Source organism: Meleagris gallopavo, chromosome 22 (assembly GCF_905368555.1).
Source record: "Meleagris gallopavo chromosome 22, MGAL_WU_HG_1.1, whole genome shotgun sequence".
Taxonomy (NCBI): Eukaryota; Metazoa; Chordata; class Aves; order Galliformes; family Phasianidae; genus Meleagris; species Meleagris gallopavo.
Genome location: NC_139425.1, coordinates 11703479 through 11727989, shown reverse-complemented (window position 1 = coordinate 11727989; position 24511 = coordinate 11703479). Strand labels below are relative to the sequence as shown.

The 24511-nt window shown below is 52.6% G+C and overlaps 1 protein-coding gene across 1 annotated transcript in view; it reads right to left on the bottom strand.

Annotated features, from left to right (window-relative positions):
• The window catches only part of PMEPA1 (prostate transmembrane protein, androgen induced 1), a 34279-nt gene extending 12591 nt beyond the window's left edge, over window positions 1–21688 (bottom strand). The window contains exon 1 of the mRNA XM_085241397.1: window positions 21118–21688. Within this exon, the coding sequence (XP_085097523.1) occupies window positions 21118–21220 (103 nt within the window). The 5' untranslated portion in view covers window positions 21221–21688. The remainder of the gene's footprint in view (window positions 1–21117) is intronic.
• Window positions 21689–24511: the final 2823 nt, after the last annotated feature.

Genomic DNA, 24511 nt, shown 5'->3' with positions numbered 1-24511 from the left:
ATGCAAAGGATTATGTGCATTCACATTAGGGGAAAATGATGGAATTAAGGTTCTGCTGGAGGAGCCTGAACCCAGCATGGAGCACAGAGCACTGCGGGCAGGATGCAGTCCCAGGGCACGAGTGGGGAGCAGCACAGGGCTGCCTGGGGCACTGTGCCTGACAGGACTTGGACTGCCATGGGACTCACCCTGTGCTGCTCCCCGAGGCAGCATGGAGCTGAGGAGACGCTTTCTGCCACCACAGCCCTTGCTCCAAGCACTCAGCAGCACTTCCCCACTCCTCGCTGTGCTCAGTGTGGGGCAGAGCACCCGCAGTTATTTATGGAGCCCGGCTGGGCTGTGACTCAGCACCGTGATTTAACAGATCCCCATCCAGCACCCATGGAGACAAAGCGGGGCACCACGGCAGGACAGCCCGCAGCACCAGGCTGAGCTCCAGCACTGACCCTGCAGCCAGGGGCAGCTGGGTCATGGCGGCTCTGGGACTCATGCAATTCACTAGTGAACGGCTGCCTACCTCCAGCTAAATGCAGGGCACTGCAATGCCACACTGAACCTCCCAGCTTCCTCCAGAATCCTTGGGAACGCAGGGCGAGCTCCCTCCTCCCAGCACAGCTCCATTCACGGCCCAAGAAGGAAGGTCTCCATGCACACACACACATCAGACATGACAAAATCAACTGGATGAATTAATAAAAAGCGTTTGCAGATCCGCAGTAAGTGCTTCCATAATGCACTGCTTCTCCAGGTTTCCATTAACACCTCTGACACCGCGGTGCTGCCCTGGAAACGTGACACTCTCATCCCCTCTCATACCAGGTTTTGAAGTTTTTCATCTATCCCTACCTTTGGGCACCTTTTGCTTGAGCAGGTTCCTTGCAGACATCGAGTTACATACAAAGAACACATAAAAAATAATGGTACAGGCAGCTTTTGGTGGAGTAGAGACAAGTGGCGGACTGAGGTCCACCTCCCCCAGCTTTAGTGATTGTGTGTCAATGCATACACAGGGTGCTACATTAGTATTCTACACCAAGCATCCTTTACGGGTCCAGAGGTCCCTGCTCCCCTACTTTCACAGCAGCTTTGAGGCACAGCAAGGATACAGCACAGCAAATACAACCCCTGCAAATCTCTGCTGCTGCCTTCACAGAGATGCTGCCCTATGGCAGATGGAAAGGGTCTAAAGGGTGTGACTTCCAGCTGCCCCAGAACCTACATCTTTGGCTGAAGGCCTCAAAAAACAACCCATTCCTTCCCACCCCTACTGACATTTCTAAGCACCACAGCTTCAGCAGCAGCAAGGAGGTGCACAAGGACTGACCTTATCACAAAGAGCAGAGGGCCGACTGCTGCCTTGCATGCTCTAGTAATCAGGGCACAAAGCAGTTCTCAGTCGCTTTCAGAGAACAGCAAACCAGTAAGGGCAGGAGCTGGCATTGCACAACTGCCCTGCTGCAGACCTAGCCCAAGGCATGCCCCAGCTCCAGCCCGAGGTCCTACTGCTGTGGGCACATCTCTGGAGAGCAAGATCCAGGTGTCACAGCACAGCCCAGGCACAGTGCGGACCAACCTGTGGCTCCTTGGAAGGATCTGAGGGTAAAAACCATCAACAAAACTGAGTCCAGCTGAAAGGCGATGGTTATGCCAGATGCTCATCAAAGCATCTGTAAAAAGATGCAGGCTAAGCAACGTAGCCAAACTGCAGACCTCATTTTTTCTGCTCAAAGCACGTGAATTTGAGAAGAGCCATGTGAATACAGGCATCTGTCGGAACTTTGTTTTTCCCAGGGAACAGCCTCACAACCCTTCAGCAAGCAGCTGCACGGTCTTGGACTCTGCACATCCCAAGGGCCAACACCAGGACCACCTCTGACTGCAGCCCCACGCCAGCACCCTGCTAACACACACTGCATGGAGAACACCCTGGCACAGCAGCACCCAGTGTGAGCAGCTCCATCCCGTCCTTCCCAGTCCCGCCTGGAGAGGGGACATGCTCACTGAGCAGAACATCACATCTCAACCAGTCTCATTTCAGCAAGAAACAAAACAGCTCCAGGCAACAGCTGCAATCCAAGGGCTGCCAAGGAGGGTGCAGCACCAAGCGCTGCTCCTGCTTTACTGGAGTGACTTCACCCAGGAGATGCCAAGCTCCACTTGTGAGAGTCTGATGTTCTCTCTCCCTGAGATCATGGCACAGGAAGATGAGATGAAAGAACAAAGAAGTTCAGATGGCAGATTACTCAGCCGTTTGTCTGCTAGGTCATCTGAGAAACAATCAGACCGGTCAAAGTCATGACTGCAATATTTGTGTTAGTGTTTTAATCTGCTGCATTTATCTTCTAAATAATACCTCCACAAAACCACATACGAAAGGCCCATCAGATTGTCAACAATTGTATTTGTTTACAAGACAGCAGGAAGTCCTATCTACCTTTAGAAAGATACAGAGCGTGATATTGGCACTGCTGGCACAGATCAGCAGCATCCTGTAGCTGCAGCAGCAATACTGAGGCACAACAGAGCAGGATCAGGCCCATGGCAAAGAGCTCGTGCTGGATTCAGTCCTGCCTCATGCATCATCAGCACAGTTAGCAACTAAATTACATTTCCAGACTTAGCCTGCTGGTAATGATGCACAAAGCAGAAGTAACGCCACGTGAGGTAGTGCTGCCTGCAGCAGGACGGCTGGCAGAACCTCTGGCACCAGGGCTCACAAAAGGGGTGGATCTGAGGAAAACCACTGCTGCAGAATGGGCAATGGCAGCCCAAGAAGTCATTCGCATCATGCCAGCCCTTGGAGCATAACTGCGCCTTTAATACAGTTCCTTTTCATCATCTGTCACCCCAGGCAATCAAGCATCACATCCTCTGAGTCACTGACAAGCGATGGCCTCATCCTGCACCCCCACTCCCTTTTTTTTGTTTGCTTTAAAGGAAATGGCCCCATTTCACGCTTACAGCTGTGCAGTCATCAGGCGGGTCAGGCCTTAGGAAATATCCTAGTGCTCAGACACCAGTAGCTGTCTGCTACAGAGCCATTCTGATCCAAAGGGTGAGCGCAGCAGGCGGCGGGGCTGTGGCTGCGGCCACGGAGAGAGCAGTGAGCAGAGCCAAAGGGGAACGATCAGATCGGCCACACACAGCTCTGACGTGGAAACTGCAGGCACTCCAGCAAGGATCAGCAGCTCTTTCAGCCAGGACACCTTCTGACTGCCAGCAAAGACCTACAAGTGGAAACTCGTATGGACAAAGCTGGAGACAGCGGGGGCTCACCTACTGAGCGTGCTGGTGTCCCCAGAAACCTCCTCACTGCCCTGAACACGGCATGCAGAGGAGGGGACAGGACTGAGAGTGGCAGGCCTTGTTTCCAGTCACACACAGCGCAAACCGACCATACCAAGAATGACCAAAAAAGACACTCAATATCCAGACCGAACCAACTGACCCTGGGAGACCAGAGCGGTTACTTCAGGGGTATTTCTTCAGGTAGTAAAAATAAACCCATGAATAAGTAAGCACTTTCGCATACCCCAGGGACGCAGGCGATCAATATGCGGCTCGCTGCCATGGAGGTTTTCTTCCTCCCAACCAACAGAAGCCCGCGACAAAGGAAAGCACATCTCATTTATGAACTTAGCTATAAATACTTTTGCTAACTGCCATTTAGGAATTTCATTTCCTGCTTGAGCAAGTCCTGTTGAAAGAGGCAATTACCAAATTTGTTTCTAGTTATAGAAATAGATGTTTGTTGCTGCCCACATCTGTTTCGACAGACGAACCGCCAGTCGCGGCCGCTTTGTGGAGAGCAAACATTGCAGCCAGGGAGGGCTCTGCCACCTCTGCACAGTGCGACTGGCAATTAAAGGCTATGGGTGGCAGGGAAGGCCTGGCCCTGGCGTGGCAGGGCTCACCTGCAGCTCAGGGTGAGCCGTGAGCCCCCAGCTCCCACCCACTGCCTCTGACCCGAGGGCAGGCAGCACCTCAGCTCCGAATCGCACAACTGCAGGGGCCGGAAGGGACCTCTGGAGATCAGTGAGCACAACCAATGTTCTCTAGGGTCAGTTGCACAGGAAAGCATCCATAGCAGGAGACTCCGCCACCCCCTGGCAGCTGTTCCAGTGCTGCCAGCACCCAGCTGTCCAGGACCCCAGTGGCCTGGGGCAGACGGGTGTTGAAATGTGAATTGAGCAAGCTGGCCAGAGCCACGCTGAGCGGCATGGAAACCGGATTTCCTTGGCTCTGTCAGCAGGACACCTCTCCTTTCTGTACCTCTTTTTAAGTGCCGTTATCTTCCCCAGAGCTTGGCAGCTTTTGCTTGCACAAGGAGCAACGTTTCACAAGGGCAGCTACTTCCAAGAAACAAGTACAGTTTTATGTCACAGTCATTCACTGCATAAAAAATGTCAGATGTGGGCAAATGCTCACACATACACACTGCATTTGGTCACTGCCATGCTCAATTTCAATTCTGGTCTGAACACCACTAGACAGGAGAGAATGTATGTGTGCGCCTCCATGTAGGTATGTGGAAAAAATGAATGTATTTATGTATACATATGCATGTCAGGGCAAATGGGGAAGGTGAGTAAAACCAGCCCAAGTCTGGTTAAATTAAGAGCTAACGAACCTCAACCTCGATTGCAGCAATAGCCCTAGATAGATTTTAAATAACTCCTGCAGCAGATACACTGGAAGGGCCATATTCTGCTGTGCTGGTTTGCAAGTCTCTAAGCAGACACAAAACAACATCTTTTCTGCTCAGTAAACCCAGCTGAACAGGGCTGGTTCCCAATGCCTGAGCTGGTGCTCCTCTCCTCCAGCCAGGCAGGACGAGGTGCCCCATCCCACCTATCCCATCCCATCCCATCCCATCCCATCCCATCCCATCCCATCCCATCCCATCCGCACCCCTCCTTAGTCCCACTCCCAGACCTTTCCCATGCGGCGCAGCCACCAGAAGGCAGACTGATGACGGGGCTGCGGCAGAAAATTGACGGCTGCCCAGCGAGGTCAGCGCCCACAATGGGCTCTGGGGGAGGCCGCCGGGATGCGGCCACGGCAGCGAGGACCCCTCAGATCCCTGTGCCCCACAGCCCCAGCTCTGCAAGGAGGGGACTTCACGTTTGGCTTCCAGTGGCCACCGCGGGCGACCGCCACCTGCCCATGGGGATGGGGACAGCAGCTGCCCTCACGCTGGGGCGGAGGAAGACTTCGGAGGATGAGGAAGAAGAGCACAGAGGGGAGGATTATCCAACAACACAGCTTGTCCTCTTTTCATTGCATTTAACAATAAAGCAGTAGCTATAGCAACGGGGTTAATTAATGCGCCCTATTTGCATAACTAAAACTCTGACCCATTCAAACCTCGCTGATATTTTCATTCTTAAACCTGGCCCGCAAGGCTGTGCCCTTATCACGGGGAACACAAACAAAACCATCTCCATATGCGCCCATAAACCCAGCGATATCTGCACACACCGCTGCTCCACGGCTCCTGCAACGCGACCTGCGGTGGGGCTGTGGGGGATGTGCTCCACGTATCTTCACTCCTCCAAAAAGCATTAACATTTGTGAACACACATCCTAAAAAGAACAGCAAAAAAGGGAACCGAAGCGTCCTTCCAGAAATAAAACGGGGGAACAGCAGTTTTTTCAGGGATGGAGGGAGGAAGGCACATTCCAGGACAGAGGGGTAAGGAGACAGGCGATGCAAAGGGCTCAGACTATCGTATAACCAGAGGGGGAAATGTCTTCTCACCACAAACATGCATCTGCATGATGTCTAGACAGTCATAAAAAGGGCAATTAGAGTACTGCAGGCTGCAGTAAGCTAATGTCTCTTCTCTCAGTCTAAACAGTTGAAACGTACTGCACCAACTTTGAAAAAATATATATATATGGGGGGGAAAGACATGTTTGTAAGGAAAAACGTTTTGAAATTCAGTTTTAAATAAGCCGATAAATGAATTCAACCTTGTCAAATCTTTGCCTTATAACATATCAAATATTCCGCCTGCGTCCTGTCTAGACTGCGATAACAAAGGGCATTTAAAGCCCTGCAAGATGCGCTGACAGAGTGGCCATTTAAAGATGCAGTATTGCTTTCTCCATCTAAAACGATTTGTCAGATGGAGTTCAAATGAAAATGATAAGCAATCACTCTGGTTCACAACCATTTAAAAAGGAAAAAAAAACAAAACAAAACAAAATGCCCACAGCCTGTAGATATAAATCCCGCTAAAGTCATCCCAATGTATCATCCCAGCAGGATTTGTCTGGCAGCTGCTTATTTTTTTTTATTCCGCTACTCTGAGACACCACTACCTCTGCATATCACATACATCTCTACATCCCAAGTGTGTTAAGTTTTCAAACAACTCTGGAGCATTAATTGCAATCAAGCAATGCTTTGTGGACAGACACTATGAAAACTGGACGGGACAACAATGGAAAGGATTGTTTTTTGCCATGTACTTGAAAGCAGGAGGGCAAGCTGCCTGACACAGCCAAGCACCAGTTGCCATCGCTGACCCACTCAGCCCGGGCTTTCCTGTCCACAGTACAGGACAAATTAGAGCAACCCATGGGCACACGTGGCGTTTTTACTTCTTACTGACAAACAGTGGTACTCTGGGAAAAGCAGAAGCAGATACAACCCTGCCTAATATCGAAACACTCCTCCCTTCCTGAGCTTCATCAGCCGCTGGAGAACCAAGATCTCAACAAATAAATGCAAAGTAGTGCTCAGCAGACTGATGCTGCAGCTCCGGGCTCTGGCAGGGAACCTGGAGGCAGCCCCACGCAGGCAGTGCAGCACAGATCTCTGGGCTTTGCTGCAGGTCTGAGGGCTGAGATGGAGCATGAGGAGGGCACAGCCACCCCTATGGCACAGCCACCCCTATGGCACAGCCACCCCTATGGCACAGCAGCACGGCTCAGCCTGGGGCAGATGGGAGCGCAGTGAGTTCAGCGCTGGGGTCATGGCAGCTCCTCGCCCTCCAGCATCCCACCAGCACCTCCCTTTGCCTCCCCACCCTTGTTTCTTAATTATTATTTTAATAAGAGCGTTTCCAACTTCACTTGCTCATTCCGCAATAGCCCAAGGGCTACAACTGTTCATTAGACGGAATTTCTGTTTTAATTGCACCGACACAGATGTGTAGGTTATCTGGAAGAAATTACTAAAATGAGCACTAAAGAATGGGGCTGGATGCTTTCCTCCTGTATGGAGAGGTTCATTTAGCACACTCCCCCCACAAAATGCATGGCTCGGCCCTTTGCAGGTGCCATACACTCATACCCTGCGCCTTACAGCCAAGGGCTGGCCTTCAGGAAGCCTTTTTCCAGGAGCAGAAGTCAGCCTGCTCTCACCGTACATATATACACACACATATTTTATCATTATTATTTTTGACCCTCGCTAAGATCTGGGAACACTGAGCCCTGCAGGAACAAAGCCGTGCCACTGCTCCTGAGCCGTGCCCAGCAGCCCCCCGGCCTCATTCTGTCCCCTCACTCCACTCTCAGGCCCCAGGCTCAGGTAGGGCCCTGCCTGCCCCCTGCACAGCACTGTGCCACCAGGCATGGCTGTGCTCCACACAAACCCCACTGCCCAGCAGTGCTGCGGCTGCAGCTGTCAGATCAGCTGTGGGCTGGGCAGGAGCTGCTCTGCAATCTGTGCTGGCAAGAGTCAGACACATCTCAACCCCGGACTCACCGAGAAGTGGCTGCCTGTGTTAGTCCTATTTAGAACCTTTGTTTGTCTGAGCTCCAGACGCTCAACCTTCACACAACAACTGCACACAAACATGAGATGTGGGAGCACGCCAGACCCAGGAGGATGTCACCTCACCAAGAGCGCTGCTTAATAAGGGTTTCGGCTCTCTGTAAGTATTTAATAGATGTTAATTCAACAATACAAAGTATGAACCTGCCAATTTTTGGTTACGTCCTCTTGCTAGGAGCAAAAAGGGACAGCAAGAACCTTGCCACCGGCTCCGCCATGCACATCCCACCTACCATCCCTCCTGCCCAGGAGCACCAGGTTGCAGGCACGGCGTGGGACAAGCACACACCAAAGGCTCGGGTCCCACCTCTGAACACGGCTAAAAGCCATACAGAGCATTCTCCTTCAGCAAGACTATGCTTTGATTTCGAGCTGGAGGAGCGCCAGCAGGGAAATCATAAATGCTTCCTATCAGGAAGGCAGAACTAAGGAATACCACTTCTCCTGTGCTGGGAAGGGACTTGCTTTGCTTTGTGCCTGCTGAAAACCTTCAGCGTTCTACTATTCTATTTCAACAAAACCCTGATACTAAAGCATCTCATGTGCTAAAATTCAAGAGACAGAAGTGCATCGATACCATCCGTTATTTCTAAGTGCTTTGCTCAGGCTCGACTTGGTTTTGTGTCTTGGTCCTAGATGCTTTTTGGCAGTTTGCTCCAGACTTCCTGGCAGGGGCTAAAAGGTTTTTATTTAGCTGGTGTCAGCTGAGCATCTGTGCCTGGGAGAAGTGGAGCGGGGGCGATCCCAACCGCCTTTCAGAAGCACATTTCCTTCTGGAAATGCCTGGGTGATGTTAAATCCCTGCATGCTTATGGGGTATCCTCATCCCAGGCCAACATCCCTGCCCGGTGGTGCAGGGGAGCCAGCAGGCTGTCCCCACCCCAACCTCTTCCCAATAGAAGGCACAGAATGCCCAAAGCCCAGCCTGAACCCCAAGGCACATGGGGTGGAGAAGGGATGCTCACAGCACTGTGCACAGACCATGCGGGGCCATGCAGCAGGGTGGGACTGTGGCAGTCACAGGGCATGTCTCAACAGGAGCCAACAGCTCGGGGGATTCCACACCTTTCATCAGAGCAGACAGCCCCACGTAAGCAAGTACTTTGCGAGACGTCACAACACGCAAATGCCCCAAATAAATGATACAGCTAATGGCAAGTTCCCATTGGAGAACTGCATGAAGAGAAAAAGGAGACCTGCTGAAGGCCCTCCTCCATCCCTGCCAGAAGGAAAATGCTGTTACCAAGGATAGAAGAAATACTTCAGCAGACGGAGGCTCAGGAGCACCCAGTGCCGTGCCCTGAATGCAGCCCCGGATGGGGGGCAGCCATCCCTGCAGCCTCAGCCCCTGCTCCACAGCCGGGCACCTCCTGACGCCACGCGTGAATTATTTTTGGTACCGTGCATGGGAAGACTGACAGATCCTACAGCAAGGTTTTATCAGCAGTTTGCAGCTATGGAAACAAACCAATTTAGACTAATGTAACAAAATACCCAAACTGACAACAATGAAATAAAGGGCGAAGCCTATGGGCATTTTCACAGGGGAGTGTGGAAGCAAATGCAGCATGATCCAACTCCTGGGAACTGGGTGAGGGCCGCACAGCAGCGGGGACAGACTGCCCCCAGCCTCCAACAGGCCATGCATCTTCACTACGTTATATTTCTTGCATTGTGAATCCCCTTTTATGCAAACCCTCTGCCCCACCCTCTTATTTTAAAGTGTGCAAGTGCTGTACCTCCTTCAAAATCAGCTCTGCTGGGGCACCTCTGCACCCCACACTCCACTTGAGGCCAGCACAAGAGGGAAGCCTGGCAGGGACGGCTGCAGCCTCTCTTGTTGCCTTCTGTGGGGTCCTACAGGACTGCCTCCATCTCAGCTAGTGAAGGGGATACAGTCACCAGGTCTGGCCACAAGCTGACCTATTTCAGGCCGTACACCGTGTTCCACATCCTACCCACCTTTCCCTCTCTCCTTGAGGCACAAATCCACATACGTGGCACAGGAGAAATGAGGGAAAGCAGGAAAAGCTGCAGCCAGAACCCTTGCACAAGCTTCCCAAATCACGGGGCAAGGCAACGGGTGCAAGCTGCACAACCATCAAGCAACAGCAAACATCTCTTGCAAGAGTAACAGCACAAGAGCACAGCTCAGAGCAGAGTGACACAGGGTTTCCAACAGCAAACCCCACACATCAGCTGTCCCAGACATCACCCTGCAGGAACTCATAGCACCCCACCACACATGGCACCTGCACCACAACCTTCCTCACACCATGGTCACGTTTTGCAGCTTTTCTGCATAAGCAGAGGCTATTTTGCTGTACAATCAAGTTGTATCACCTGGCTTAAAAGAAAGCAACTGAAATAATTATTTTTTTTGTTTCACGTTTGGTTATGACTTATACTAATAAATGCTCGATAAAAGCCCAGTGAATGATTTGTAGGCATTACGAGCATGTTAAAGATCCGTGTGTGGTTACAAGCAAAGGTCATAAGCCCTATTGACTTTGCGGCTCTATAACAATTGATTAGCTGTTTATTAAAAGCATTTATTCATCACTTGTAAATACTTTATCTAGTTGGTTCTTCTCTAGCCATTTCGGATACCACACCTGAGCAAAGACACCTTACTTGTGAGGTATTCTCATACACTCAGATCTAAATTGAGAGAGAGATACCCATAGATGTTATGATGTCTTCTTAAAACAGCAAAGGCAGCTTTGCAAACAGCTGTAACTTCACATAGGCTCAGCAGGACTTCCGAGGCCCCATCCTGTCTGTCCTGGAGGCCCCATTCTGTCCATCCTAAAGGATTTTAGGAGGCCCCATTTTGTCAGCCCCTTACACGCTGAGCCTCCACAATTAGATACTGACAACTCCTGAAATACTGCACTTCCCCAGTGTACCTGGGAAGGGGTGACTAAACAACCTGGACTACTGAGAAAAGCTGACCAGGCAGCAAGGCATCCTGCAGGGGATGCAGGAACACCTGCACACACAGCTTCCTTTATGAATTCCACAGGGACTGTCTGTCACTGATAAGGGTTAATCAGTACTAATTAGTACCTGCCACAGGCTGACTCCAAAGAGTCCTGCTGGCCCATACAGCTGCCTTTAACCCCACACCACAGTCAAAGCTGCCAGAGCCGCAGCCACACCACGGCCTCCACCACTGCACCAGTCCTCCTGCATCGGGCAGGGAGAAGTCACTTTCCACACACACACAGTGCTGAGATAAGCAACTTTTTCACCCCGATGAAGGGTTGGAGAGCAGCTGTAAATTACCACAGCAGCTAACTAGCTTCGGCTCCGCAGGCTCAGTCAGCTCACTGATTTCAAGTCATGCTGATTTAGAGGAACGACTCCAGATGTATGGCAAATCGATGCTCCAGGCACAGAGGCACCGAGGAGCTGCTGCGGATGCAGGAGCTGCTGTGCTGACAAGGGGACTTTGGGCAGCCCTGCTGGGGGGGTGCAGAGCAGCTGGTGTGACTTTGGGCAGTGCCTGGCCAAGATACATTCAGCAGAGGGGCTGACCGGGGATGATTTACCTTGGAATAAAAACATCAGCCCCACTTCTTGCAGCCGATGCGAGAAAGGCACTGAATGTTAAACAGAGGCAAAAAGTATAGACCAGCAACATCTGGAACTTATCCTTCCCTGCCTCTGAAAAAAAGAAATAAATCACACCCTATTCTTTTTGAGAAAGAAAACTGATTATATAGAATTATAATGCTGCAAGGAGAGAAAAGCAGAGATTTTCTTTGAAACTCTGTTTAGACAATTAAAAGGGGATAATTTCAAAGAAGAAACAAATCGTATCTCAGCTTCTCCCACCCTGTCTGAGTGCCAGCTTTCCTCCCAGCCCATGTTGGCTGAGACAAACCGAGTTCTCATTCTTGCGGGACCTTCAGAAAGCTAGGATAACCAGCTCTCATCCTAACTGGTTGAAGATAAACCAAAAAAAATCCACAATTCCTTCAATTTGTGGCAGGAAGGTTCAGAGGAGCCTTGCTTCCTGTGGAGAAACACCACCCGGGGACCAGTTGTCCCGAAGAGGAAGGGTCAGATGTTACCCAAGAGAGCCAATGCTCCGTCTCTCCCAACAGAAGAACGGAAAGGCTTTAAATATAGAAACAGGAAAGCCTATCTGGATTACTGTAAGGATGCAGGGTCAAAACACGACACCCTTCACTTCCTCAGGCCCCGGTGACAGCCCGCCCTGAGCCCAGGGCCCACAGAGCAACCTCCCAGCCCACGGAAGTGCCTACAGCCATTGAACTACCGACGTAACCGCATCGATCAGGCTGGAAAACAAAGCGGCGGCTCTTGGCACACGCACTGTCTGGCAGGCACAGCTGCAGGAGCTGCATGTTTCTCACCTGCTGGCAGTTACAGCCCCAATAAAGCCGCCCTGTGACCCGGCAGCGCCGTGCCAGGCAGCTCGGTGCTGCAGGGTGAGCTGGCGGGCACACACGGGTGAGGTGCAGCCGGTCCCCCACCGCCTTTCCAACAGTACAGAGCTGCAGGATCTGCTGGTATGTCTGGCTGTGCAAATAGGAGCAAGGCTGTTCGTGGTCCTGTTCCTCGGGCTCCTCAGCCCTCCATGTCCCCATCTGAGGGGCAGTGAGTGGACTGGTTGCAGGATTTTGTCAGGACACTGAACTCAGAAGCCGTAAAATCACTGTGCAAAAAATTACACCTATTTTTGTAGCAGCCAATTAAAGCTCGTATTTAGGTCTCCTTGCATAGCCCTGCATTACATAAAGCAATTCTTCCACTTGAAATGTAAATTTTTAAAGGTCGTTCTGCTTAATTTAATAAAGCCTTAACATGGGTCTGCAAATCTGTGGAAGCAGAACCAAGGAGGACACAGGGCTGAGAGAGGCGGTGCGATCCCTCCAGAGCAGAGACCCGGGGGGGATGAAAAGCATCTCCCGAGCCACAAACCCTCTGAGCCTGGAGTGCACTTATGTCTGAAGAGCAGCAGAACCCCATGGCCATGACAAAAGAGAAATTCCTGAACATCTGCATGGGGCTGTGAACTCACTTGAGGCACTGTGCTGCACAGCAGAACGCACCATCAGCCTGAGCCCACCCCGCCATGCTTCCCTCACCTGGGAGGGCCTCTTTCTGCACATAAATTAAGTAAATGCTTCCATCTTTATACACATAGGCATACATATATACAAATATTAACATGCATATATATGTAAGTATAAACGCACGCATATAAACGTATTTAAAGCTGCACTAATAAAAAGCAAGTAGTGAATTATCAAATGGAAGTTGCCCATTTTGTTTATGATTCCTTACAGTTCAGCCTGGATGGCAAGTCAATGGATACTTAGTAGTATTTATCGAGAAAACCCATGAAATATGAGAATTAGGAGCCATCAGCAGAGCAAACGGCACGTATCCCACAGGATGCCCCACACATGGGCATGCACTGCAGACCTGGCCTCATATCGAGCCCTTCCACAGGGCAGCTCCCACCACAGAGGCTGAAGAAAAGAGCCCCAAAGTGAGACTCCTGTGTGTTATACTGCAAACTCGAGCCTCTAAATTGTGTTAAGGTCAAGGTACTTCCAGAGCTCAGTACTGAAAAGCCTAACCTTTGTGTGAGACCGAGTCATAGAAGCCAGAAGACCACACTCCTGCTAGGGTGGGAAGAAGGCAGAAACACAGGCAGGGCAGGAGCTGCTCCAGAACAGCAGTGAGACTGCAGGGACGCCCAGGACACCTGGGAGCATTGGCAGCACCAAGCCCAGCCCTGTGCCTGGTTATCACCAACTATAACCCTAACAACCCCAGCACCACCCAGGAGCACTGCAGGGAGGATCTCCCAGCCCCATCCACACAGAGCAGAGCCTGGACTCATCCCCAGCATGGCTAGAGGCAGGCAGAGGTGGGAGCAGCTTTGGGACGGGGCCTGGCAGCGCTCATCCCAGCACTCTGCACTCAGACATCCTTCGGGAACTCACCCAAACAGCTCGGCTCCCTCCCCACCTGCCCTGCAGGTAAATCCAGCATGCTGCTTGTGCAACGTGTTGACTTACAGTGAGGGCAGAGGCAGCGAGCTGTGCAGACGGCAGGAGAGGCTTTCAGCAGTCTGGGTCACTTCCCTATGAAGCACAACATGTGTTGGGCCAGACCTGGCTCCCTCAGAGAGAATACAGCAGGACAGTCACGGCTTCAAGGCTTCAGCCAAAGGACAACAAAGACACATTGCCAAATGTGCATTTCTGGCCCGGCTGCTTTCTGTGGCTATAAACCCCAACTGCCTCCTGCTCACACCCAGCTCACACCCCAGTGCCTTCCCCAGCTCCCTACCAGCAAGCCCAGCAATCTGCTCAACCCACCAAAACCCCAACAGCGTGATTCTGAAGCAAATGCAGCCAGAACTGCTTTTGGTATCAGTTACCAGGGGGAAAATTAATGCTCACATCACAGAGACTGAAATGGGACAGAGATGGAAGAAAGCTGTTTCATATGATGCCAGTCTCCTTCTCCCTTGGGTTTTAGAGCACTTCTTCAGACGCATTTGACAGGAAAACCGACTCACCTGAGCACCACCATCTCTACTAAGACGTCATATAACCATTTTTAGCATGACGTGCAAACAAGAAATGCTATCACTCATTAACAGCAAGTTCATTATATATTAAGCCAAAATCTGCAAGTAAAAGATATAGAGTGAGGTCTGCCATAGCAAAGACCAGGACTTTGTCACTATGAACACACACCACGCACGTTCACATCTGCATCTCAAGGAAGGTTAAGGGGGAATACCAAAGCAGTTATGAAGGGGAGTTCCTTAGGAGACAAGCTAGACAATTTATTTCTTGTATCAGACCTACGTTAGCATTTAAACAGGACCTACTGTAGCAATCTTCAGCAATGTGCAGATGTGGTTTTTGAGTAATGGTTGTGTTACTTAACTGGTTATACTCACTAATGCAATTGACACCTATTCCATCATCCTTAATACACCCACTTCTTTCTCCGATACCATAAATAGATTAGAAAAGTTTCTGCAGATGGCCATGACCCCATTTGTTTGTGCACTTAGCCATGTATGAATCACTCTTGGCTTGTAGCAGCACTCTGGAATTACTGAAAGATAACTAGTCGGCACAGACACCAATAAATGAATCATGCTTTCCACAAGACCAAACCTTTGGGCTTTTACAGACTCCAATTACAAAGTAAGAAGAAAAGAACAAAGAAATTACTCAGTCTATTTGCACAAAGTCATGCAGAGTTGATTCATAGTTTTGCAGAATTATTACTGACAACCATTTGTAGGGGGTTCCAGTAACAAACCAGCTACTTAACGTACTGGGCAGAATGAAGGGAGGGAAAAAAAATCCCCAAACCACGTCCTGCATGTAATTCTTGAAAAGTTGTATTGATTCCTGTGCAAGGGCCTCTTTTCACTGCCACTATCTTCCGAGCCTGGGGGTTAAGCAGCTCTCATTCTCCAAGGCTAAGCTGTGTTTCGCTGGGTTGCTTGGGCCAAGTTGGCAAACGTGAGAAATCCTCTTGCACCTGCTGAAGTGCCCGTGCCTCGTGCCAGCAGAATACTGCATGCACAGCTCCTCATCCCCGTGTGCATGAGCAGGGCCTCGGGAATGGATCACAGAGCTGACACGTGCAGAAACACTCACATTTCTAAATGCACATTCTTGGGTATACACTGCAAGTAAAAGATCAGCCAGTCAGAAGAACTCCATTAAAGATATGTGCGAGACTGAATACACTGAACACAAATGTGTGAACCACTTGGAAGGACTGTGGACATCCACCAACACTGACAACTTGTGAGGCAAGTTCCTGAAGACGTGCAAGATAGCTTTATGTAATGCACTGCCTGTGACAACACCAACACACACCGCAGACAGAACGCCCCGCTCTGCATGCAGTGTGAGTCCAGTCATGCACCAGCTGGAAATCTGATGTCAGCTTACTTGCACTCTATCAATTATAACCTCAGCAACGTTATCCTCCTTGACACGCTCCACGAGCTGTGTTAAGTCATAAGGATCCATGGGTGATGTGGGACATGGTGCCTGCCTGACCCCCACAATAAGCACCAGTGCACCGAGTGTCACAGCTGCACCTGCAGGTCTCACGGCCACGCTGCCTTGCACCCAGCCCATCAGCATCTTGCCCCAGAAAGGGATGCAGAACGATGAGGATGACATCCAGCAAAAGGTCGCTGACATTTTGGACCAGGATGCAGCAGATGTGTATACGCTCCCATTTGTCTCAGGCACTGCCGTACCCTTTGCCCTCTAAAGCCCATCCCTGTGGGCTGACTGCTTGCAGGTGAGTGCTGCAGCCTTTCTGCACACCAGCTGAGCTTGGTCTGCAGATTGCTGCTGGCCTCATACATCTCAGAGTCAGAGCTCAGGAGAGGCCAAAGCCAGCACCACAAGAGCGACTACGAAGCTCTGCATCCACTGGGGAACACGTGTCTATTTGTCCTTCACCTGGAAGGCTACTGATTCCCCAAGCTGTCTGCAAGAAGGAATGATGCTACAGAAAGTTTAAACAAAAGCTTTAATAAATGTTCTCCATTCCTACCCCCCTACCACATTCCCACCACAGAAATTAATGCAACAAGCCCTCTTTATAGGGATAAATAGAGTTTATATGAGAACGTGTTGTAGGTGAAAAGGGAAGAAAAAGGTTCCCCCAGCACCACTAAAGCAGCAGGCTGTCTTCAGAAAGCTTCTGGCTCAGTACACTCAGGGCCTGGGGTGCAGCAGGAGACCACCAGGCTGCAGTGCCACATGGAAACATCAACTTTCAGGTGTAAAAAAAACCAAAAAACAACAAAACACCAACAAATCAGCAACTTGCAATGCTGGGTGGGTGCTCTGCTCAATGCTGCACACCACATTGCAGCAGAAATGCTAATGCAAGTTTAGTTTTCACACTGGAGATATTTCAGAAGATTCCCAAAGCTTTGATAATATTTAACATCTCTACTAATTTCCTTTCTGGCGTAATCATGAATGTACCATAGTAGCCAATAGATCTGGGATGAAGTACAAGTTCTAGCTGGCTGCAAAGCCGACAGGAATCATGTGTGCTCGTACTGTTTTCTCCCACAGCATACCTCTGCAAAACTGACTTAAAACGAGAACAGAAATTGTGAAACTGCCATTACAAAGAAGCATTTAAAATGCAGATCAAAGTGCTGCCTTGGAAGCCACATTCCTGGCCAAATCATCAGAGCTCTCTTTACTCTCAAGAGTTCCCCAAATCCTCCGGTTTGGACGATGAACTACAGCTGAAATTTATCTGCTCTAAAAAAAAAAAATGCATGAAAAGTCACAACTCCTTTCTCCAGCTACCAACCACTTCTCTCCCAAGTTCATTTTATACAATTTTCTTGTACTGCTCCATCAATTAACTTTCACAGACGGGTTCACGCCTGTGTGCACAGACAGATGCTACCCCAGTGCCACAGCCCATCTCCAGCATTTCCTCCTCAAATAATTACAAAATGATCCCATGGTAATTCAGCCACACAGACGGGACGAGTGCTGCGTGCAGCATCCCCACTGACGTTCATGATCCCTTTGCTTTATGGCTGCCTGGCAGTGTGCTGATGGCATGAACGAAGTTTCTGCCCAACTGTAGCCCTGCACATCCCTGCTGCGGGCAGAGCCGCACCACCAGCAGGTGTCCCACGTCAGCACCAAGGGCTGCAGTGACCGAACAGCACGGATCTCCCTGCAGGCAGTGAGCGAGGTGTGAGCCAGTTTGTCAACGAAAAGCCATTGCAAATAAAAGACCTTTTTTAGCTCATGAGGGTTACCAAATTCTGCCAGATGCCATTACCTGAAACAAGACCAGCAGGGATGACGGCACAGTGAGTTACTCAGGAAAACAGCTGGGCTGTAATTATGCCTATTAGTGACACCACATATTTTGGTACTTCCCTTGAAAAGGTCTCCTCATGTCTACCTATTTCTAATTTAGGTTTACAAACTCATTCTCAAGTTGGATTTAACTTGCCACTGACTCTCAGCACTGGAAAGCTAAAAATGTTAGCACGTTGGGTGAGCAACAGCAAATAAAAGCCAATAAGGAGAGAGAGCACTTCTCCATAGGCACTCCTCTCCATCTGCAAAGCGAGCGGCTCATTCATACCCTGAGCATCTCGAGGTGTGTCAGACCCCCTGCAGCTCCTGGCTCTGAGGGACGCAGTGTGGGTGCTGTGTGTCACACACTTCGGTGTCATCCCTGTCAGCCAGCATCTGCAAACGGCACCAGGTGAAATGAGTGCAGGGCTGGGTGAGGGCTGGGCAATGTGCTGCCCGTGATACATCCCGCAGTCCCCATGCCCTGCTCTGCACCTCCTGCTGGGGCAGCCCCCGCCATGCCACATCCCTGTGCTGTGCGTGATCCTGGGCACCGCTGCTGTGTGTGCACTGGGTCCTGCTGCAGTGTCATCCAGGTGTTCACCCAGAAGAAAAAAAAAAAAAAAAAAAGCCAGATCTTTCTCCTCCCACTACATCTTTTCATTTTCCCATTCAGCCCTGATTATAGCAGCAGGATTACATCACTGCTCAAGGGCACCAAACCAAGTCTGGCTTTATGACCCCAGTGCTGCAGGACTGGAGCACGGCCAGCCCTCAGGCCACCACCTGCCCCTGCCCTGCTCCTTCCAGGCACCCCTGGGGATGCCGACGATGCACACAGAGCAGCGCTGCCTGCAGGGACACACAGTGTTCTCCTGGTTTTGGCTGCAGCCAAACTGAGAACCACAACCGGAGCACACTTAGAGAACGCTCTACAGCTTGCGAAGGCACTGGCGGCAGCTCAGCCCTCCTACAGCCTCCTACAGGAAACCTCGCAGATGAAGGAGGAAAAGAAAGTGCTATACGCTCTGCCCTGAGCACTGTTTCAGGACAGAGAAATCGCTGCCAAAATGCAGTCTGAAGTGGTAAGGAGACGTGATCCTCGGTGGAGCCGTCAGCACTGTTTGATACTAAACCCAGGAATGTGAAAACCTCGAAGCCCTCACTCCAGGCACAGCTCCCACCGGTGACACCAGCATGAGCACAAACCATCACAACCCTTGCACACCCACACCCCGAGCTGCCCCATTCCTGCACCAAACACTTCCTTGGCACCCCATCTCCCTTGGCAGCTGAACCCTTTTGGGATCATCCCATGGGGTTTGATGCAGCCCTGGCACAGGTGAGGTCCTCATGGAGATGCTGGGATGCTGCAACACCCCCCCCAGAGTGATGAGCTCCCAGACACACACCTCAGTCTGTCACTCACCACACAATGAGTTCTTTACAGACTCGTCTGACACCAGGCTCAGCCCTGACCTCTGTCACTCCGCAGAGGCAATTCATTACCATTGCTGCACCCAGTGCTGCCCAGCACAGCTGAGTGGGCTCAGTCTCTCCTTCCTAAACCCCTCATCCAGGAGCTGTGCAGAGCACAGCTGCTGCTCACTGCTCAGGGAGAGACAGCGAAGAAACAGTCTGGGGGCTGAGATACAGGGCTAACCTAACGAGAGAGCTAAATTAGCTTACAGCTCTGCCACTATCTCAAAGCGTTCCTGCCTGGGAACTTTTGGCTGGGAACTGAGATAGCATCTGATCGGAGCTACCCAGAGGTCCCCTGAGAGCTGTATTAAAAGAATAAATACAAAGAAGCAATTGGAGGAGGAAAAAGCCATAATATGACTTTCCGTGAAGGTGGATGGAGCTCAGCTCTTCCCTCCCTTCCAGAGCTGGACTATCAGGTAACAGCTCCTGCAGGACCACCACAGCCCACCGCTGCCACTGCGGTGAGCAGCAGCAGAGAGATAAATGACATCCGTGGCAAAGGGGAAGCCCAGGAAGGAACAGACAGGCGAGCAGCCCTGCAGCCTGGCCACACAGCCCAGCTCTGGGGTTGAGCACAGCGTGGGCAGCACTGCAGGGACAGCCCTCGGGACTGCGGGCACTGCATCCCACTGAGCCCATGTCCGAAAATGCAGAAACAAAACCCAAGATGCTATCTCTAAGAAGTATGAAATTCAAAGCTGGGGTGGTTGCAACAAAACCTCACGGCAACAGAGTGGGAGAGCAGCTCTATCTCCAGCAGACGCTGTCCGTGTCAGCTCCCAGGGCTGCCACCAGCCCAGCACGGTACCGGCTGCAGCCTCAGCCCCGCAGCGCTGCTGCCGGCACCCACGGAACGGTCCTCATTATGTACCCGCCGCTATTGGTATGCACATCCCGCCCGGCCGCCGGAGTCAGGGGAGAAGAATGGTCTATTCAGTACCGGCAGTGTTAATAAAATCAGGCAAATCCAGCTTAGTTTTGTCTGAACACGAATGAGATTAAATCAAGATTAAACGCACACAGTACAAAGGGAATGGTTTATGCTAAAATTCAGAGTGAATCCATTTTAGCACCGGGCGTAGAACCGCCCCCAGCTCTCCCGCAGGACGCGGACACCTGAACCGAACAGCGGCGGAACCGGAGGCGGCGGAGGCTGCCCGGTACCGGGCTGTGAACGGCACCGCTCACGGACCCACCGCGGGAACGGCACGGACCGCAGCAGCGCCCGATGCCACGGCCCCGCAGCCGGCACCGAGAGAACCCACGTCCTGCTGCGAGCACACGCACAGCCTTCCCCAGCTTTTGGACCATTCAGCACCAGCATCAGCGGGCTTAAGTTCTAGAGCACCGCGCTGACGGCCCTCCTGGCCCCAAGATCTTTCCCTGCACAGAAAACCCCTTCGGTTTTCAGTCAGTCCCAGAGCAGCCACCGCGCCTCTGTCCTCGGCAGTGCCATCCTGCGCTCCATTTCCGCGCAGTCCATCTCCAAAAGGCAAAGAGTTACAGAACGGCGGTGCTATCGGGTCAGGCGCCGTCCTCTCCTACTCTGCGCGGGTTGAAAAATATTCATTACCAAAGGCGAACAGCCCCCAAAAGAGACTGGAAAAAAAAAAAAAAAAAAAAAAACCCACGCCAAAAAAACCCACAACCACGCCGACACCGGGAGATGGGGGTGGGGTGGGGGTCTCCTATCCACACCGAGACAGAGGAAGGGCCCCGCGGGGCCGGGGGAGACCCGGGAGAGGGGGTCGGGGCCGCGGGCAGCGCGCGGGGGCGGCGGAGCGGAGCGGCACCTTCAGCCACGGCCCCGCCGTGCCACCGCCGTGCGTGGGGAGCGCAGCGCGGCCACAGCCACGGCAACTTCCCCAGCCCCGCTCCCACCGCCCGCTGCCATCTGCGCACCCAGCGCAGCACGCCCAGCACCGCACGCCCAGCCCCGGAGGGCCGCAGGACGGTACTTACTGATCTCCATGCTCTGGAACAAAGACCTTTTGCAGTTGCATGTGCAGGACACATTGGGCTGAATAGCGACGGCCGTGCTGTTCAGACCCATTAAGTTATACATTTAAAAAAAAAAATTAAAAAAAAAAGAAAAAAAAAAAAAGAAGAAGGCGACGGCGACACAAAGCACTTCAGGGCCGCCGAGCGCTCCCCGGGCAGCACCACATAAAGCCGGGGCTCCTCCTCGGCGCGGGGGGGCGGGGGGAGGGAAATGCAGCTGCGATTAAAAATTGGAAATCACAACCGCGGCGCAGCGCAGCGCCCCCCGCAGCGGCTCTGCCCGGCACGGCTCGGCTCTGCCCGGCTCGGCTCGGCTCGGCTCCGCTCCGCGCCCCCTCCGGCCCGGGCAGCGCTGTGCTGGGCCCGGCCGCGGCAGCCCCTCACTTTTGTGGGGCGCGGCGGAGCGGCGCGGCGCGGCGGGAGCGCGGCCCGCCCGCTCCCCGCTCCCCGCTCCGCTCCCGCCCCCCGCGCTCATTCACGGCCACGGGGACGCGGCCGCGCGCCGCCGCCAGCCGCGGGCGGGCCCCGTGACGTCAGCGCCAGACGGGGACTGCCCCGCGTCCTCGCGCCGCCGCCGCGGGGGGGGCGCTGCGGGGGGGGGACACACGGAGGGGGGCGCCCCGCGGTGCGGAGCGGGGCCGGGGGGAGGCGGAGGCCCCGAGCGCCGCGGTCCGAAGGGAAAGAGAAGGGAAGGGAACGGGGCAGGCCGAGCGCCGCGGGCCGCAGCGCTGGGTGTTCGCTCCTCCGGATTTCAACCCATAGTTCTTATTCCCTTTTATTATTATTATTATTATTTTTGTTTCAGAGTGATCGCTTGAAAACGGAGCAGCCCCGTCCGCTTTTAGAAAGGAGAAAGGAAAATACTCCATCTCCTCCCCGGGGCTCCACGTGCCGGGGGTCAGCACAGACTCCTTAGCCCGGACAGGGACCCGCGTGGGGCGCAGCCACGGGCCGGGCGGGGGGCAGAGCACCTCTGGGAGCCCGCGGTCCCACAGGCCGGCGTTGTGCACAGCGCAGAGGTCGATTTTTCCGTGGTGGTTTACAAACCCTCGGTAACGATGTGCCTGCACTTTGCAATGACTCGTGCCCGGTCCGGCACCGCAAAGCTGCCTGGTGGACACAGCTGGGGGCTGCCAAGCCGGGTTGCCCCTCCGTGCCACCAGCAGGCACCATCCTGGGGAGCAGCGGGACGCCGTGCTTGGAGGGAGCTGCACTGCTCAGCTCCCGGTGTGTGTGGGCCCACTGCCACCATTGCTCCGCCGGAGACACGGCTTTGTGTATTCAAAGCCTTTGGCGGCTGAATATTAGAGACTCGATCCCAATGAGCCTCACCTGGTGGCCCCAAAAGGTGGCTGTGAGCTCAGCCCCTGCCCGCAGCTGGCAGCACCCGTGCTCAGGGGATGATGGCAGCGCGGTGGTATCCCTGCAGTGCCAGCCCCCTGCCCGGGAATGCAGGCCATGCAGCCTCACAGCTTGCAGGGCTCCGCAGGAGGAAGGCTGCATGGGAGGAAGGCTCCCGTTGCAGACACAGGCTGCTGCAAGTCCGCACATCGCCCTCACCTCCCGGAAGACAAAGCTGAATGGTCTGCAAGTTGATGCTGGCCTACAAACGCCCCAGTACCCGCTATCCTGACTGCATCTGAATCTCTCATGTGGCTTTACAACTATCAGCATTTTTCCACCGTGATTTAAGAACAAATAATTAAAGTCATCCCAGATGGGCTGGTAAAATCAGTGTACCTCAGCTAACTGAACGCTCTGCAGTAACACCCCACCCCCCGTGGTGCTCAGGGCAGCATCACACACTGCGGAGCTTCTCCAGTGCATCTCTGCATTCTGACACTTGTGCTCCATCCCGGCTGAGCTCGAGCTCCTTGGACAACCTGCACAGCACACAGCGATGCTCTCTGGTCTGTGGGGCCAATGGCACTGTGTCCAGGTCTGCAATCAGTCACTGCTCACGCAGTCATGCTTCAGTCATTGCTTTCATTCATCACGGCAGCACTTCAGCGTTACAGATTGCAGTGACCCTGCTGTAATCATTGCAGTGCTACACCAGGGACAGACTGATAACTGATAACCGTAATAGACACAAGTAACCCTAAGAGTCAAACCATCTTGGGAGAGTGGTTGAGGAGATCCAAAGGAACACAAAAACAGCACCCCAAAGGTTTGTTAACCAAACAGCTGTCCACTGAGGAGACAGAGTATCTGACAGCATTACTTTTCAGACTCAGGTTAAATAGATACGGACCAATGCAATAGGGCAAGAGTTACCATGGTGAATAATTCTATATTTATTTCCAAGCGCACCTTATTTCTAACAATCCCGGACACGGTTCCCACTTTCTGGTGACTAACCAACCACTTCACTGAAGTTTTTAAACTGTTTGAGACGAGGCACTCCAGTGTTCTCCATGGCAGGCAGCAATACGGAGATCTGTGCAGAGGAGAACAGTGCTGGGCAGGGATGGTGCCTGGCAGCCCCTCGCTTCTCTCCGCAAGTTTGCACAGATTATTCTCACATATGATTTAAAGCCCCGCAGCCACTCTGAATTACTGCAGACGAGCCCTCATTGTTGTCTGGAACATCAAATACATTTTCCTTCTCAGAGTTCATCCTCTGCTATAAGTGTTGAGAACCACCACAATCAAGATTTCACCTTCAGTGATCTGCAGTGTCCACCCGTGTCTCTCCTAATGAATTCTGGCTCTGCTGCTCCCGTCCTGAGCCCCATGGAGCCCAACTGCTTCTACAAAGCACCACCCATAACCCAAACCCTATGCCCAAGAGTGCTGCCCCAACACTGTGAGCTCTGGCAGCTCAGGGCTGTGCCCACAGCCCTGGGTTACTGTGCCATGCCCACCACCCTCTCGGCACAGCTTTTCCCCTGAACCCTCCCGATAGCTCCGTGCCTGTTACTGTCACCATACAGCAGAGCTGCACAGGACACTTCCACCCCAGCAGTGCCCACGGGAGCACAGCCCTGTGCCAGCCCCAGTCACCTTCATGGCTCCCCAGATGAACGCGTTTTATTTTCTTGCACTGAAAACCAAAACCAGCAAAACCAGGCAGGGAATTTGAGGTAGACTTATATGGGGCCAGGACCCCACGACCCCTGCAGGTCCCTTCCAGCATTCTGCATGTAAAATAAAGCAGCGCTAGGGAACGAGCTTCAAAACGCCCGGACGTGCCGCAACCTCGCACCTTCTCGGGAGCACGGCGGCCCCGGGGACGAGGAATCACCCACCCGCACAGCGGCGGTGCGGCGGCCCCTTTAAGGTCCCCAGACGCGTCGGGGGCGGCCCCAGACGGCGCCCGATGTCACGGACGGGCGTTCCCCCGCCCTCCGCA